Source organism: Muntiacus reevesi, chromosome 9 (assembly GCF_963930625.1).
Source record: "Muntiacus reevesi chromosome 9, mMunRee1.1, whole genome shotgun sequence".
Taxonomy (NCBI): Eukaryota; Metazoa; Chordata; class Mammalia; order Artiodactyla; family Cervidae; genus Muntiacus; species Muntiacus reevesi.
In genome coordinates this window covers 33,994,884-34,007,747 of record NC_089257.1, presented here as the reverse complement: position 1 = coordinate 34,007,747, position 12,864 = coordinate 33,994,884, and the positions used below count along the sequence as shown (strand labels likewise).

Below are 12,864 nucleotides of genomic sequence, written 5' to 3'. Positions count from 1 at the left end.
TATAACATTTTGGAAGCAAACCTATGACCAACCTAGAGAGCATATTAAAAAGCAGAGAGAGACAATACTTTGCAAACAAAGGTCCATGTAGTCAAAGTTATGGTTTTTCCAGTAGTCATGTTTGGATGTGAGAGTTGGACTATAAAGGAAGCTGAGTGCTGAAGAATTGATGCTTTTGAACTGTGGTGTTGGAGAAGACTCTTGAGAGTCCCTTGGACTGCAAGGGGATCAATTCAGTCAGTCCTAAAGGAAATCAACCCTGATTATTCATTGGAAGGACTGATGATGAAGCTGAAGCTCCCATACTTTGGTCACCTGATACGAAGAACTGACTCACTGGAAAGGGCCCTGATGCTGGGAAAGATTGAAGGCAGGAGGAAAAGGGGCTGACAGAGGATGAGATGGTTGGATGGTATCACCAACTCAATGGACATTAGTTTGAGCAAGCTCTGTGTGTTGGTGATGGACAGGGAAGCCTGACGTGCTGCAGTTCATGGGGTTGCAAAGAGTCGGACACAACTGAGTGACTGAACTGAACTGAACATGCTGGAATTTAGCAATCGCTAAGAAAAATAGGTTAAGGAAAGTAGGATCAAGAGTGGAGTATCATGGAAAACAGCTGATGGATCTTGAAGAGAGGAGTTACATAATGTAATTTATAATGTGGAGGATCACTCAAGTGTCTTAACTGTCATGCTGAGAATAGATTTTAGAGAAGCAAAAGTAGAAGCTGGGAGATGAGTCAGACTATTGTGATAATGTCAATAGATGACATATCTTAGAACAGAGTAGTGATGAAGATGTTAGAAAGTGATCAGATTCTAAATATATTTTGAAGAATGTTCCAATGATTTGCATGTTAGAATGGTGAATATAGAGGAAACAAAGATGACTCAAGATTTTTGATCTGAGCAATTTAAAGATTAGGTTTGCAACCAATCAAAATAACAAGGTTTTGGGGAAACATGTGCTTAGTTAAAATAAGGAATTCAATTTTGGACAGTCAGCTTTGAGGTGTCCATTAGATATCCAAGTGAAATCTCTGGAGTGGTGGAGGTAAAAGCATTCTGAAGTCTAAAGTTAATTATGTCTTCTCCAGCCATTAATCCTCAGTATCTCTACCCTATAAGAACTATAAATCATAGGCCTTTTGAGAGGTTAGCCTTCTATTACTGCCAAGCCCCAGACCTAGTAATGTGTACCTACATATGCTTGTCTTTTTCAGTATAGTTGTCAAGATCACCATCAAATAGGTGAGAGTTCTAGTTTCACTATTTCCTTTTCCATGACCTCTGGGATATTACTTAACCTTTTTGGCTTCTATGTACTCATGTCAATATCTACCTTAAAGAATTATGAGAAGAAATCACTTGGTACATTGCCTGGTACCACAGTAAGTTGTCAGTTAGTGATAGCTATTATTATCTTCATTATTATGAGCTTCCCTGGTGGCTCAGATGGTAAATAATCCACCTGCAATGCAGGAGATCTGGGTTTGATCCCTGTGTGGGAAGATCCCCTGGAGGAGAGCATGGTGACCCACTCCAGTATTCTTATCTGGAGAATCTCCATGGACAGAGGATCCTGGTGGGCTACAATCCATGGGGTTGCAAAGAGTCGGACACAACTGAGCGACTAAACGCAGCACACATTATGCAAATACAAGGCGGTGGTGACTCTGCTTGAGTTGTTTCTTAGCCACTTTATAGTATCCAATAAAATAATCCTGGGAGTCTCAAGACCTTTTTATTCACTGGAGAAAAGAATGTGTAAAGTCTTCTTGTCCTTGAACCTGGAAGTCCCTGCTGCTGCTGCTGCTGTTGCTAAGTCACTTCAGTTGTGTCTGACTCTTTAAGTAAGATAAAACATGTAAAACATCTATGTCTGGGCCTGATTTTGAGCAAATGTTCAATGTATATTGGCTGTTATTGTTTTTATAGTGTTTTATTGAATAAAACATAGACCTTTAGATGCTAACATCAGAGAATCCATGTTCTGGTGTCAGACTAATTTCAAATTCTAGAACATCACTTGGTAGCTTGTTTTCTACTGTAAGGTGAAAGCTTTTAAAATGATCTTTTCATGTCTCATAATTGGAATGTAAAAAATACATTTTTACATTGGATTGCCAACATTTGAACAGAAGTGTCTGAAAACTGAATGTGTGTTCTTATCCAACCCACACTATTAACAACCATTGCTTTATTTGCAGAATGACATGAATTACATAGCATCCAGTGGACTTCTATTCAAAGATGGCAAAAAGCGGATTGATTATATCCTGGTTTATAGAAAGTCAAATATACAATATGACAAAAGAAACACATTTGAAAAGAACCTCAGAGCGGAAGGCTTAATGTTAGAAAAGGAGGTAGGTGCTTTAATAATATTAGCTATGTGATACAATATGCTGGAAGAGATATGATATTTTACATTTTAGTATAAAAGGTATGACATATGGCTTTTTAAAATATATAGCAATTTTCTCCCACATGTAAAAGAAATGCATATGTATAGTCATATTTTAAAATATTTTCCTTTTTTACTCTATACATTTCTGGAAATTTAAATATTTTGCAAAGGGCATAGTTGTTTTTACATTTTTTTTAAAGAAGGAATGATCCTGTATAAAGTACAAAACTCTATGAAAAGAAAAACAAAATGTTCAAAGAAACGAGTCTGCCAAACCGTTAATATCTAGGTTTTAATATTTCGGTAAGCATGTTTGAAATTTGTGCCTAGAGCTCAAATGAGGAATCTAAACTGAAGGTAAATGCTTTAATCATTAGAACATAGGTGGTAATATAAGCTGTGTTTTAGTATGAAATCACTGGAGAGAATGATTTAAAAAAGAAAATAAAAGAGCCTAAAAGTGAGCCTATAAAAAGTAGGAGGGGAAAATAAATGATTGAAGGTGTTGGATGTAGGTGGAAGTAGAAGAGATGAGGAGTCACAGAGAAGAGTGGTTACTAGAGTAAAATACTGCTCAGAAGTCAAGTGAGACAAGAAGGAGGCCCAGTTACTTGGAGAATATGAAGATCTTTGGTAAAATCAGTGAGAATCTTTTCTCTGAGGAGATAGACTTGGAAGCTAGACTGGGACACGTTGAAGAGTGAATGGATAATGGAAAAATAGAGGCTGTAGCAAATGGCATCTGTTTGCTCATTTGTGAATGGAAGGATGAAGAGTGATAGCCTGAGATGGAAACAAGGTCTCATGAGGTTTCACTTCTTTCTTTCTGTTTTCTTTTTTTCTTGTATGTGATGTTTAAATAATGAGGAGGAAGGAAGGGTGAATGGAGAGAGGCAAGGAGAGAAAGAAATAGAAGAGAAAGATTGAGGAAACAGAAGCTAGATGAGTAAAAAAATTGTAAGGCCTTTAGGTGAAAATTAAGGTTGAGATCCAGTATACAGTTAGAATATCAAGTGTAATATCAGGGAAAATTAAGATTCCTTAATTGTATTTTAAACTTAATTTTTGCAATTATTTGTTTTGGTTGTCAAAGGTATGTTTACTTATATTCTTAATTCTAAGAGTATTAACATTGGTTTTTTAAACAGTTGAGTTATTTAGGACTAGATTAATTATCACAATGTTCATGTATAAAATCAACAAAAAACAGTTTAAGTGAACAAAACATATTTATGTAATAAGCATGCTAACTTTATATATGAAATAAGCATGTTACTTTTATATATGAAAAAATAGTCATAAAATTTCTAATCAAGAAATTTTTCAGTGCTATTGTTATTAATTTTCTATTGCTGCTTAACACATCACTACACGCTCAGCAGCTTAAAATAAAACCCATTTGTTAGCCCACAGTTCTGTAGATCAGAAATCTGGGTATGGTGAGCTCTTGGCTCTGTTTCTTGCAAGACTTAAATCAGTGTGTTGAATAGGCTTGCATTCACAACTGGAACTTAAGGTATTCTTTCAAGCTTATGTGGTTGTGACAGAATTCAGTGCCTTGTGGTTGTAGGACTGAAATCCACATCTCCTTGCTAGCTATAAGCCAGGTACCTCTCTCAGTTCCTAAAGGTCATTTTCATTCCTTGCTGCATGCTCCCCACCCATGTTGAAAACCAGCAACGGAGACTCTCCTTTGTGTACCTCTGCTGTTTTGAATCCCTTTTGTCAAGAAGAGTTCCTTTCAGGGAATCATCTTCCATGGAGAATAACCTCTCTTTTTTAAAAACAAATGTACCATATAAAGAACTTAATCATGAGACTGAATATGCCATCATATTCACAGGTCCTATAGATTGTTCAAGATGAAGACAAGGCATGAAGATCTAAGAGGATTTCTTAGAATTCTGCCAACCACATTATTAAAAAATTCAATATCCTATATATTGCCTTTTTAAGCAAGTAGGCGTAGAAAGAAACTTAGCTCTATGATTATAATATAGAACATATGATATATTTTTGGTTTTAACCTTATGTTAACTGACGACTAAATGGCATCTAAAAAGTTATAGCTATCTGAACTATCAAATCCAGTGTTTTGCGTTATCATGAACTTTTATTTCTTCTTAAAATTTCTAGTATTATAGGATGTGTGCTTTATTTGCAACTTAATTTTAATAAGTATTAAATTGAAAATATTTAGGTCTTGTCACAGATGGAAAAGGAAAATGAAATTGTGAAAATGTCAGCAAGTATTGGATTTTTAGCAGAAAAAAATGGGAGTATTCCCTAAGTTCCCAGTTTTAAAATTTATATTCAACAGAGTTAAGCTCTGAGCCTGGCACAGAGTATATCTCAAATCCTCATTAAATTGCATGTTGATGTGGATAGTTTCTAGATGATCACATCAGCAACAGATAATGATTCATGTTTGAAGATTGTACAGGTGAATAGGTAGATGATCTCTGTCAAGATATGTTCTTTGTTATCCAAGTGTATTTCCAGATTATATCAGAATTTTACCTTTATCTTATACTTAGTATAGCAAGTTATCATATTCTGTATTTTTTTTTCAGCTCTCTGCTACCAACTTGCAGAGTGACATTGTAAAAACACATTTTTAAAATTTCCTTTTTTTCTTAAGAATGAATCTTCTACCTCTTGAAAATTTTGGATGGAATAATTAAATAATAATGTGAAGTGTGAAGGCTGTGGGTGTTTTGTTCCCCTGGAAAAGCCTGCCTGCATCAGAGCTAAACAGAATAGTGCCAGATTGGGAGCTTCTGATTCCAAGGGAGAAAGTAATCTTGCTTTCTGCCAACACCATCCCTTCACCAACCCCCTGCTGCAAGGAAATAAAGCTATTTTTTTTTAAGTAGAGTATAACAAAAGATAAATTAAGTTGAAGAAGTTATAAGATAAGACAATTCATGCTGCTTGAAAAAAATATATACATATATATGTGTATATATACATTAATATATTTTAGACATACAAAATTAGAAATATTCTAGCTGTATGTGCCCTTAGCTTGATGTTTCACTGATGGTAGAATTAATGCAGTAACATCCTTCTAAAGCATCTATTTTATTTGGGTGTATTAGATTTTTTTTCACATCTTAAGAGTTGACTGGACTGAATTAATAATCAGTGCTAAGCCAGCTATTCATGATGCTAATTTAAACCTGACATAGTACCTCTTCCAAAATAATTCTGGCTTATTTGCTTTCTTATCTTCATTGTCTCTCGCTTAGGTACAAGTTACAAAGAATGTGTACTCAAAGTAAGTGAACTCATTCATTCATTCATCCATTCAATGAATGCTTAGTGAATGACTACTGTGTGCCTAGCGTAGAACTAGGTGCTCAGTAGACATAAATGAACAAAACAAATATCCCTCCTCTCATGGCACTTACAAAAATAGACTCATTCACTAGAAGATAATAAACACTATTAAAAAATGGAGTGAGGTAAGAATGATGGGGTGAAGCAGGAAAGTAATAACAAGTGACCAAATGATGGAAGTAGAGTGAATAAGAGGGAGATTAGTAGAAGAAAGGTTTAACAAGGTATCGAGGGTTAGGTTGTAAAAGGCTGTGTAGGTCATTGGAAAAACTTTGGTTTTCACTCTGATTCAGATGAGGTTTTGAGAAATTATACGATCTGAGTTATATTTTAAAGAATAACTCTGGCCATTGTGCTATGAGTAGACCATTGGGGGCAAGAATGTGAGCAAAGGCTCTGTTAGAAAGCAGTCTAGATCAGAAATGGTGGTGATAGACCAGGGCAGTAGCTGTGGAAGAAGTGGGGAGCAGCCATTTCTAGCTGTACATATTGTGAAGAAAAACAAGCTAGGAACCAGCTGATAGTATGAAACCAAAGTTCTCCTGTGGTGGAGGTTAAGCCTTCCCAGGTCTCTCCCAACACCCATGCATGTAATAGTCATTCCTTCTTCATGCTGCTAATATATTCTGGCAGGCAATATGCCTAGGTTTTAAGAACCGTGATGCTCTGTGGGAGAGTGTGATTTCCATTCATACCAGAATAAGGCTTAGCTCCTGAGAAATGATTTTTTTTTTGTCCTAACATCTGCTTATTCCTCAAAAGAGATCCCCACTCTCAAACCATTGGAGAGAATGTAATGATCTAACATCAGTGCGCTTCTCAAGGGATTGGTTGTTACCTTACATCATCCTGTAGAATGTGTCATTCTGGTAGAGACTGATTGTGTCTGAGTCTAGATTTGTTTTCATAGAAGTCTCATTTTCAGATTCTGGGATGAAATGAGCACTAAATATGTTTTCTTTAATCCTGAGGGTCCCATTTTCTCTGTCTTTGAATAACTGCTGAAAAGGAATCCACACCTCCCCAGGAACTGAACAATGACATAAAAGCATAAGGCACTTTGAATACATAAAGAGGAAAGATAAATTTTCCAAAGAAACTATAGTCTGTAGAAATACAGCTTTATTACAATTTATACTGAGTTTTATTTCAAAGAAAATTTAACTTTTCAATCACTTGATTCAAGTCCTCAACTTCAGAGTTTTCCCCAGTCATAGGTTGTTACTGGCTTTTTAGTTGTATAATTCAAAGCCTATTATAGAAGGCCTAAAAACCAAGGCACTGCTCCACCAAAGGTGAATCAAGTAGCTATTTACTGAGAAAAAGAAAAAAAAAAAAAAAAAAGAATGATTCTAGTGAAGCTTTGAAAATAGCCATTACTTTGGCTGTGGTCTGATTCTAGAAGCATGCTCTCACTGGGAATGAACGTTCTGGGTAAACCTCTTGTACTTGAGCTCCTTATAGTCTACTCATAAGACTCATGACAACTCTATGAGGTGAGACCATTCTCTCCATTTCCCAATCGAGAAAACCAAGGATCAGAAAAATTAGGTAATTTCCCCAAGATCCTAGAGTTAATAAATGATAGAAATGGAATTTGTACTTACCTCTTTGTGATTCTGAACACTGTGTTTTTTCTTCCATATCATGTCATTTTTTCCAAGTAGGCATTTAGGATTAAAGAAATTGACCAGAGTACTCATGTTTGTTAAAAGTTCCTTAGATAATCCCAATGCTCACTTTATTTTGCTTAAAAACCTCTTGTCTAGATCAAAGACACAAATTATTATGACCTCTTAGCAGGAAACATTATACTAGCCTTTTAAGATTCAAGTAAGCATGAAAATTTGACAGCTCTGCAGGGGCATGGACTTGTAGGTCTTATACTCTGTTTATCCCCAGAATTTTCATAGGCTCTCACAAGTATAATAGCAATTGCTCAATAAAATATTCTAGAAGAATAAATGAATGAATAACTGGTATAACTGTCAGTGTTGTCTACCCACCTTGAGCAGGAAAGAAAGGATCATGAGAAAGTTTACAACCAGAATAACTGCAGGGTCCTAACTGGCTCATGATTATTCTGGTTGGTGGCTCTGGATCTTAATAATGGTCAAGGAAGAAAGCGTGCTAACTCACATGGATGATTATTTCTTGCATACAATGACATTATTACATTTTTATTAAGATAATTCTGTGTTATGAAATTTTATTCATATAAATTCCTTTTAAATTAGCAATAATGATTCCTGTATATATAAGGGGACAGCGTTCTTCCCTGTCAGGTCAAATTGTGACATGATATTATCAGCTCTGATTCTAATTGGCACCTGTTCTGTTGCCCTTTACAGCCAGCTGTTGCAAACCCGGATATCATGTTTATTAAAATTCACATTCCATGGGACACACTGTGCAAGTATGCAGAGAGACTGAATATTAGGATGCCCTTCAGGTATTTTCAGGTTTTATTTCATTCTATCTCAGAATATATTAAGATGAGCCTGTTTTTTGCAAAACCTGAGAGTAATAAGTGTAATTCTTTCGCAGAAGAAATGCTTTTTTTGCCAAGTTTAGTTAATTTGACCTTTATCTTTCCTTCCAATTTCCTCACCTAATGTAAGCTTCCTGGTCCCCTGATGCTTTATATCATTTCTAGCTGGACTAGACTGCAAGGAGGGAAAGATAGTTGTTTTCTAATTTTACTTACTATTCCCAAGATCAGTCTCACTTATTTAATACAGCTAGATGGAACTCTTATTTTTGTGACAGAAGTAAGTGTGTAGCATTCTTATGTATACTGCTTCAGTGTTCTTCTCTGTATAGCAGTTATCAGGAATCTTTCCTCAGGTGCAAATTAACCAGATAGTTTCTTAGCTCTGTCCTCAGTGCCAAAGTATAAATGGTAATGAAAGACCTTCTCAGTTCAAAGATGTTTCCGTCTTTCCTTTAGGCAAGACTATAGGAAAGTCAAAAATTCAATAGACCTATTTCCCTATATTATGTGTTTTGTGTTATGTGCAGAATGTATCACTTTCCTTCCTGATCTCTCACAGTGAAATTCAAGTGTTTCTACTATGTGTGAACTGGCACTGACGCTCCGTATGCTTCATCAACTGCTAAAAAAGGTTTTAAACGGTTCAGGGTAACAAGGAAAAGAACCTCTATGTAATGAATTTGCATGAACAGTAAGAGGGCAATTCAAAACTGTGAAGAAATTTATCAGACCTGGTAGCATGGTAGAGACCAGATCTGTGAGAGGGCTGCCAGCCTCGGGTCGCATGACAAGCCTTGAGAGTCTTGTCTGTTTAGTCATCTGAAACTCCTCAGGCTTTGGAAGTTGCAACCACAAGTCATTGCCCACAAAGCAGAAATTAATTAAGCACTGGCAACTACTGAGGAATCTTACAGTGACAATATTATAATTAGATACCTAAATTGACTCCCATTCCTGTTTGGGTCAATCTCAAGGGAAATCAATCCAGTCAGTCCTAAGGGAAATCAACCCTGAATACTCATTGAAAGGACTGATGCTGAAGCTGAAGCTCCAGTATTTTGGTCATCTGATGGGAAAATCGACTCATTGGAAAACTCACTGGTGCTGGGAAAAATTGAGGATAGAAGGAAAAGAGGCTATCAGAGGTGTCGAGATGGCATCACCGATGCAAGGGACGTGAACTTGGGCAAACTTTGGGAGATGATGAGGGACAGAGAGGCCTGGGGTGCTGCAGTCCATGTAGTTGCAAGCAGTCAGACATGACTGGGCAACTGAACAACCTGTTTGAGAAAAAGTTTCAAAATCCTCTCTACAGATATTTATAAGATAGGTAAATAATATCTTGAAGAGCTTGGCAAAAATAATAATAGTAACAAAATAAAGAACAAAAGAAGATGAACACAGGAAAGAAAATTCTCTAGAATTCTTTAGCACCTTAGGTAAATTATTACTATGATGTCTATAAGAACCTGAAGTTTGTACATTTTTATGAAACTTGTTCCCTGAAAGAAGCAAGTAAGGACCTATGAAATATTTGTGTTGTGATTAGATAGTTTGAAGTCTCCAGAGGACTTCTTTCAATTCAGGTCATTCTACTGAACCAATCTTGAGAGCGCAAGTAGGTAAGTAAACACTGTACCACTCTACACCTCTTAACTTCTGAGGAATTTTTTCCCCCTGACACTACGTCTCCTTCTTAAAAAAGTCTTTTGAAATACATGCCTCTGACTTATTTCAGGCTGACAATGGGAGAATATTTGCCTTTTGCTCTATCTGGTTTCTTCTTGTTTGGTCTGTATGTATACATGCTACACAGAATCATGCAGAATTAAGACAATAAGATTCATTTTAACTTACAAAATTATCAAACACTTTCACAGGTAGTACTCTTCATACCTAGCACAGATATGGTGAATAATCACATCTGTTGATTTGTGGTGAGACTCAAGCTTCATAACATATTCTGAAACAATTTAAAATTATTTTCTGTGAGACTTAAAACTTTTCATAGGCTTCATTATTTTATCTTGAGAAGAAAATTGAAAAATATGTACAAAACTTTCCCTGAGATATTTTTTATAATTGTGAAAAATGTAAATATGTTCAATGGTAGAGGATTCATATAAATTAGATATACCCTTGCAATGCAAAATAATTCATTTATAAAGTGAATGGTTACAAGGATTTCTTAATGACTGTGGTTAAATATAAGTAGTAAAATTTAAATAATATATATATAGGATATGCATATATTTATACAATGAGATTTCAGCAATGTAAAATGAATAGAAAAAAATTGGAAGAGAATATAATATGCTAAAATATGATTGCTTCTGATGGGTAGGAGTGAAGTCCTTATTATTTTGTGGCTCATTATTTATTTTATTTTCTTACAAATTTATTTTTAGCAAGTTATAATTTGCTTGCAGGATATAAACAAAGATGCAAAAGAAGGGTAACACCCAAGACAATAACCTACTTTCTGATATCAGGGTGAAATTGCTAAAAAAAATTCCAAATTAATTTTCATATGCCTTCATCCTGCCCCTATTCCTGTGATCTCACCATTGTTTCTAAGAGGAGTTATAGTTGAGCTTATGCACAAACTAATTGCCTTGTAGATCCAAAAGGAGGAAACCCTTAGAGACTGTCACAAAGCCTGCCATTTCAGTAGATTTTAGTATTCGGGTTCTGTTCACATTAACTGAATATTATGTTTAAGTATCTCATCCAGAAAGGATCATAGCTTCCATTACCTCCTCTGAACTTTATACAAAACACATGTCTGCCAGAGGTCCAAAAGACTGAATTCTTTTTGCTGTCCAAGGGGGAATTTGGCATCATCTGATTTTTAGTTCCTGGCCAAGACACTTGTTATTAATTTGAAATTATACTTTCCTTCAATGAAAAATAAACTTTGGTTAGCATGTTCACTTTGCAGCAAATATTTGACATTCATAATTTCGGAGATGGTTTTTCTTTCTTTATCAGTACTGTTGCAGGAAGGGGGACCCCTTCCAGAGCCTGAAACTGGGCTCTTGTCTAACACTCAGAAATGAATTATCCGAGGAGACACATGTGCTGAAAAAGCAAGAGATTTTATTGGGAAAGGGCACCTGGGTGGAGAGCAGGAGGGTGAGGGAACCCAGGAGAACAGCTCTGCCAAGTGGCTGCAGTCTTGGGTTTTATGGTGATGGGATTAGTTTCCAGGTTGTCTTTATCCAGTCATCTGACTCAGAGTCCTTCCTGGTGGTGCATGCCTTGTTCAGCCAAGATGGATGCCAGAGAGAGGGATTCTGGGAGGTGGTCGGACATGTGGTGTTTCCTTTTGACCTTTCCCAAACTCTTCCTGTTGGTGGAGGCTTATTAGTCCTGTGTTCCTTACCAGGACCTCCTGCTGTAAAACAACTCATGCAGATGGTTACTATGGGGCCTGGCCAGGGTGGGCGGTTTCAATCAGTGTGCTTCCCCTAACAGTACTATCCAAGTATGTCCACTCTGCTATAGTGAATCAGGAAAAAGTCTTATAAAGACAATGGCACAAGAATCTAGTGTCACAAATTTCATATAACTCATTCCACCATCTTGGTTAGATTGTATTAATTTTAAAAATTGAAAATCTGTTAGAGCATATTGGTCTTTTTCCTCTCATTTCCCTTACTCTTGACTTTTGAGATAACTATTGAGGAACTGTAATTAAAAGAATAATCAATATTCTCATAATGTTTTAAAGAATCTGTGTCAAAATTAATTCTTTGTGTCTTTTCCTTAGAAATTCTTTAAAACTGTTACTTTGCCAGGTTGCATCTTCAGTTTGTATGAATTAAATAATTAAGTTTTCAATCTGTGTGCCATTGTGTCCTTCTATTCCAGGAGACATTTTAAATAAGAGGCTTTTTTTAGTTGAATGGTTTTGCTGTTATAGGATATTCATTTTTATTTTCTGATAAGATTGCATTTGAAAGAAGAGTTATGATACATCAAAAAAAAGAAATATGAAATATATATAGTTACTGTCTCTTTTCATTGATGTTGTGGCTGAAGTTTCTTCTTTATGTTTTTCAAGATAATGTTTACAATTTCTGCATTACTGAAACTTTGGAAAATGCAATTGTGATTCTTTTGATTTAATAATATAAATATTAGAAAATATATAGCTTTTCCAAAGTATACCAGAAGAACACTGGTTCAAGAGAAAGTAAAAGAAAAATATCATGTGACCAAATACGTTCTTGAAATTCAAAGTTAAACAATAAGTTTATTTGCTGTAGGAATTTTTAGAGAAGTGGTTCTCAGTTTTCAGAATACATCATAATTACCTGGGAAACTCAGCAAAGTCAAGTCTCCTAGAACCTACACCCAGAGATTCTGGGTGTAGGATAAGATAAGGTATAAACATTTTTAACAAGCATCCCAAGTGATTTTGTTATAGTTGGTAGAGAAATATTGTCTTGAAGATTTTAATATTTTTATAATTCTTATAATGTTTATAAATTTCAACAGACAGTTACACAGAGCAGCCTTTCCTTAATTTTCATCTGATGATGGATTTTTTAAATCACAATATGATGATGTTCTTGAGAAAACATTCTGAGGAATTCTAGAATGAGGAGTTC

General features: G+C 35.5%; 1 protein-coding gene across 1 annotated transcript in view; it reads left to right on the top strand.

Annotated features, from left to right (window-relative positions):
- Positions 1–12,864, top strand: part of ANO3 (anoctamin 3) — a 210,480-nt gene that overhangs the window by 71,607 nt on the left and 126,009 nt on the right. Inside the window, exons 3-4 of the mRNA XM_065944652.1 lie at positions 2,213–2,371; positions 8,106–8,206. Coding sequence (XP_065800724.1) covers positions 2,219–2,371; positions 8,106–8,206 — 254 coding nt within the window. The 5' untranslated portion in view covers positions 2,213–2,218. The remainder of the gene's footprint in view (positions 1–2,212; positions 2,372–8,105; positions 8,207–12,864) is intronic.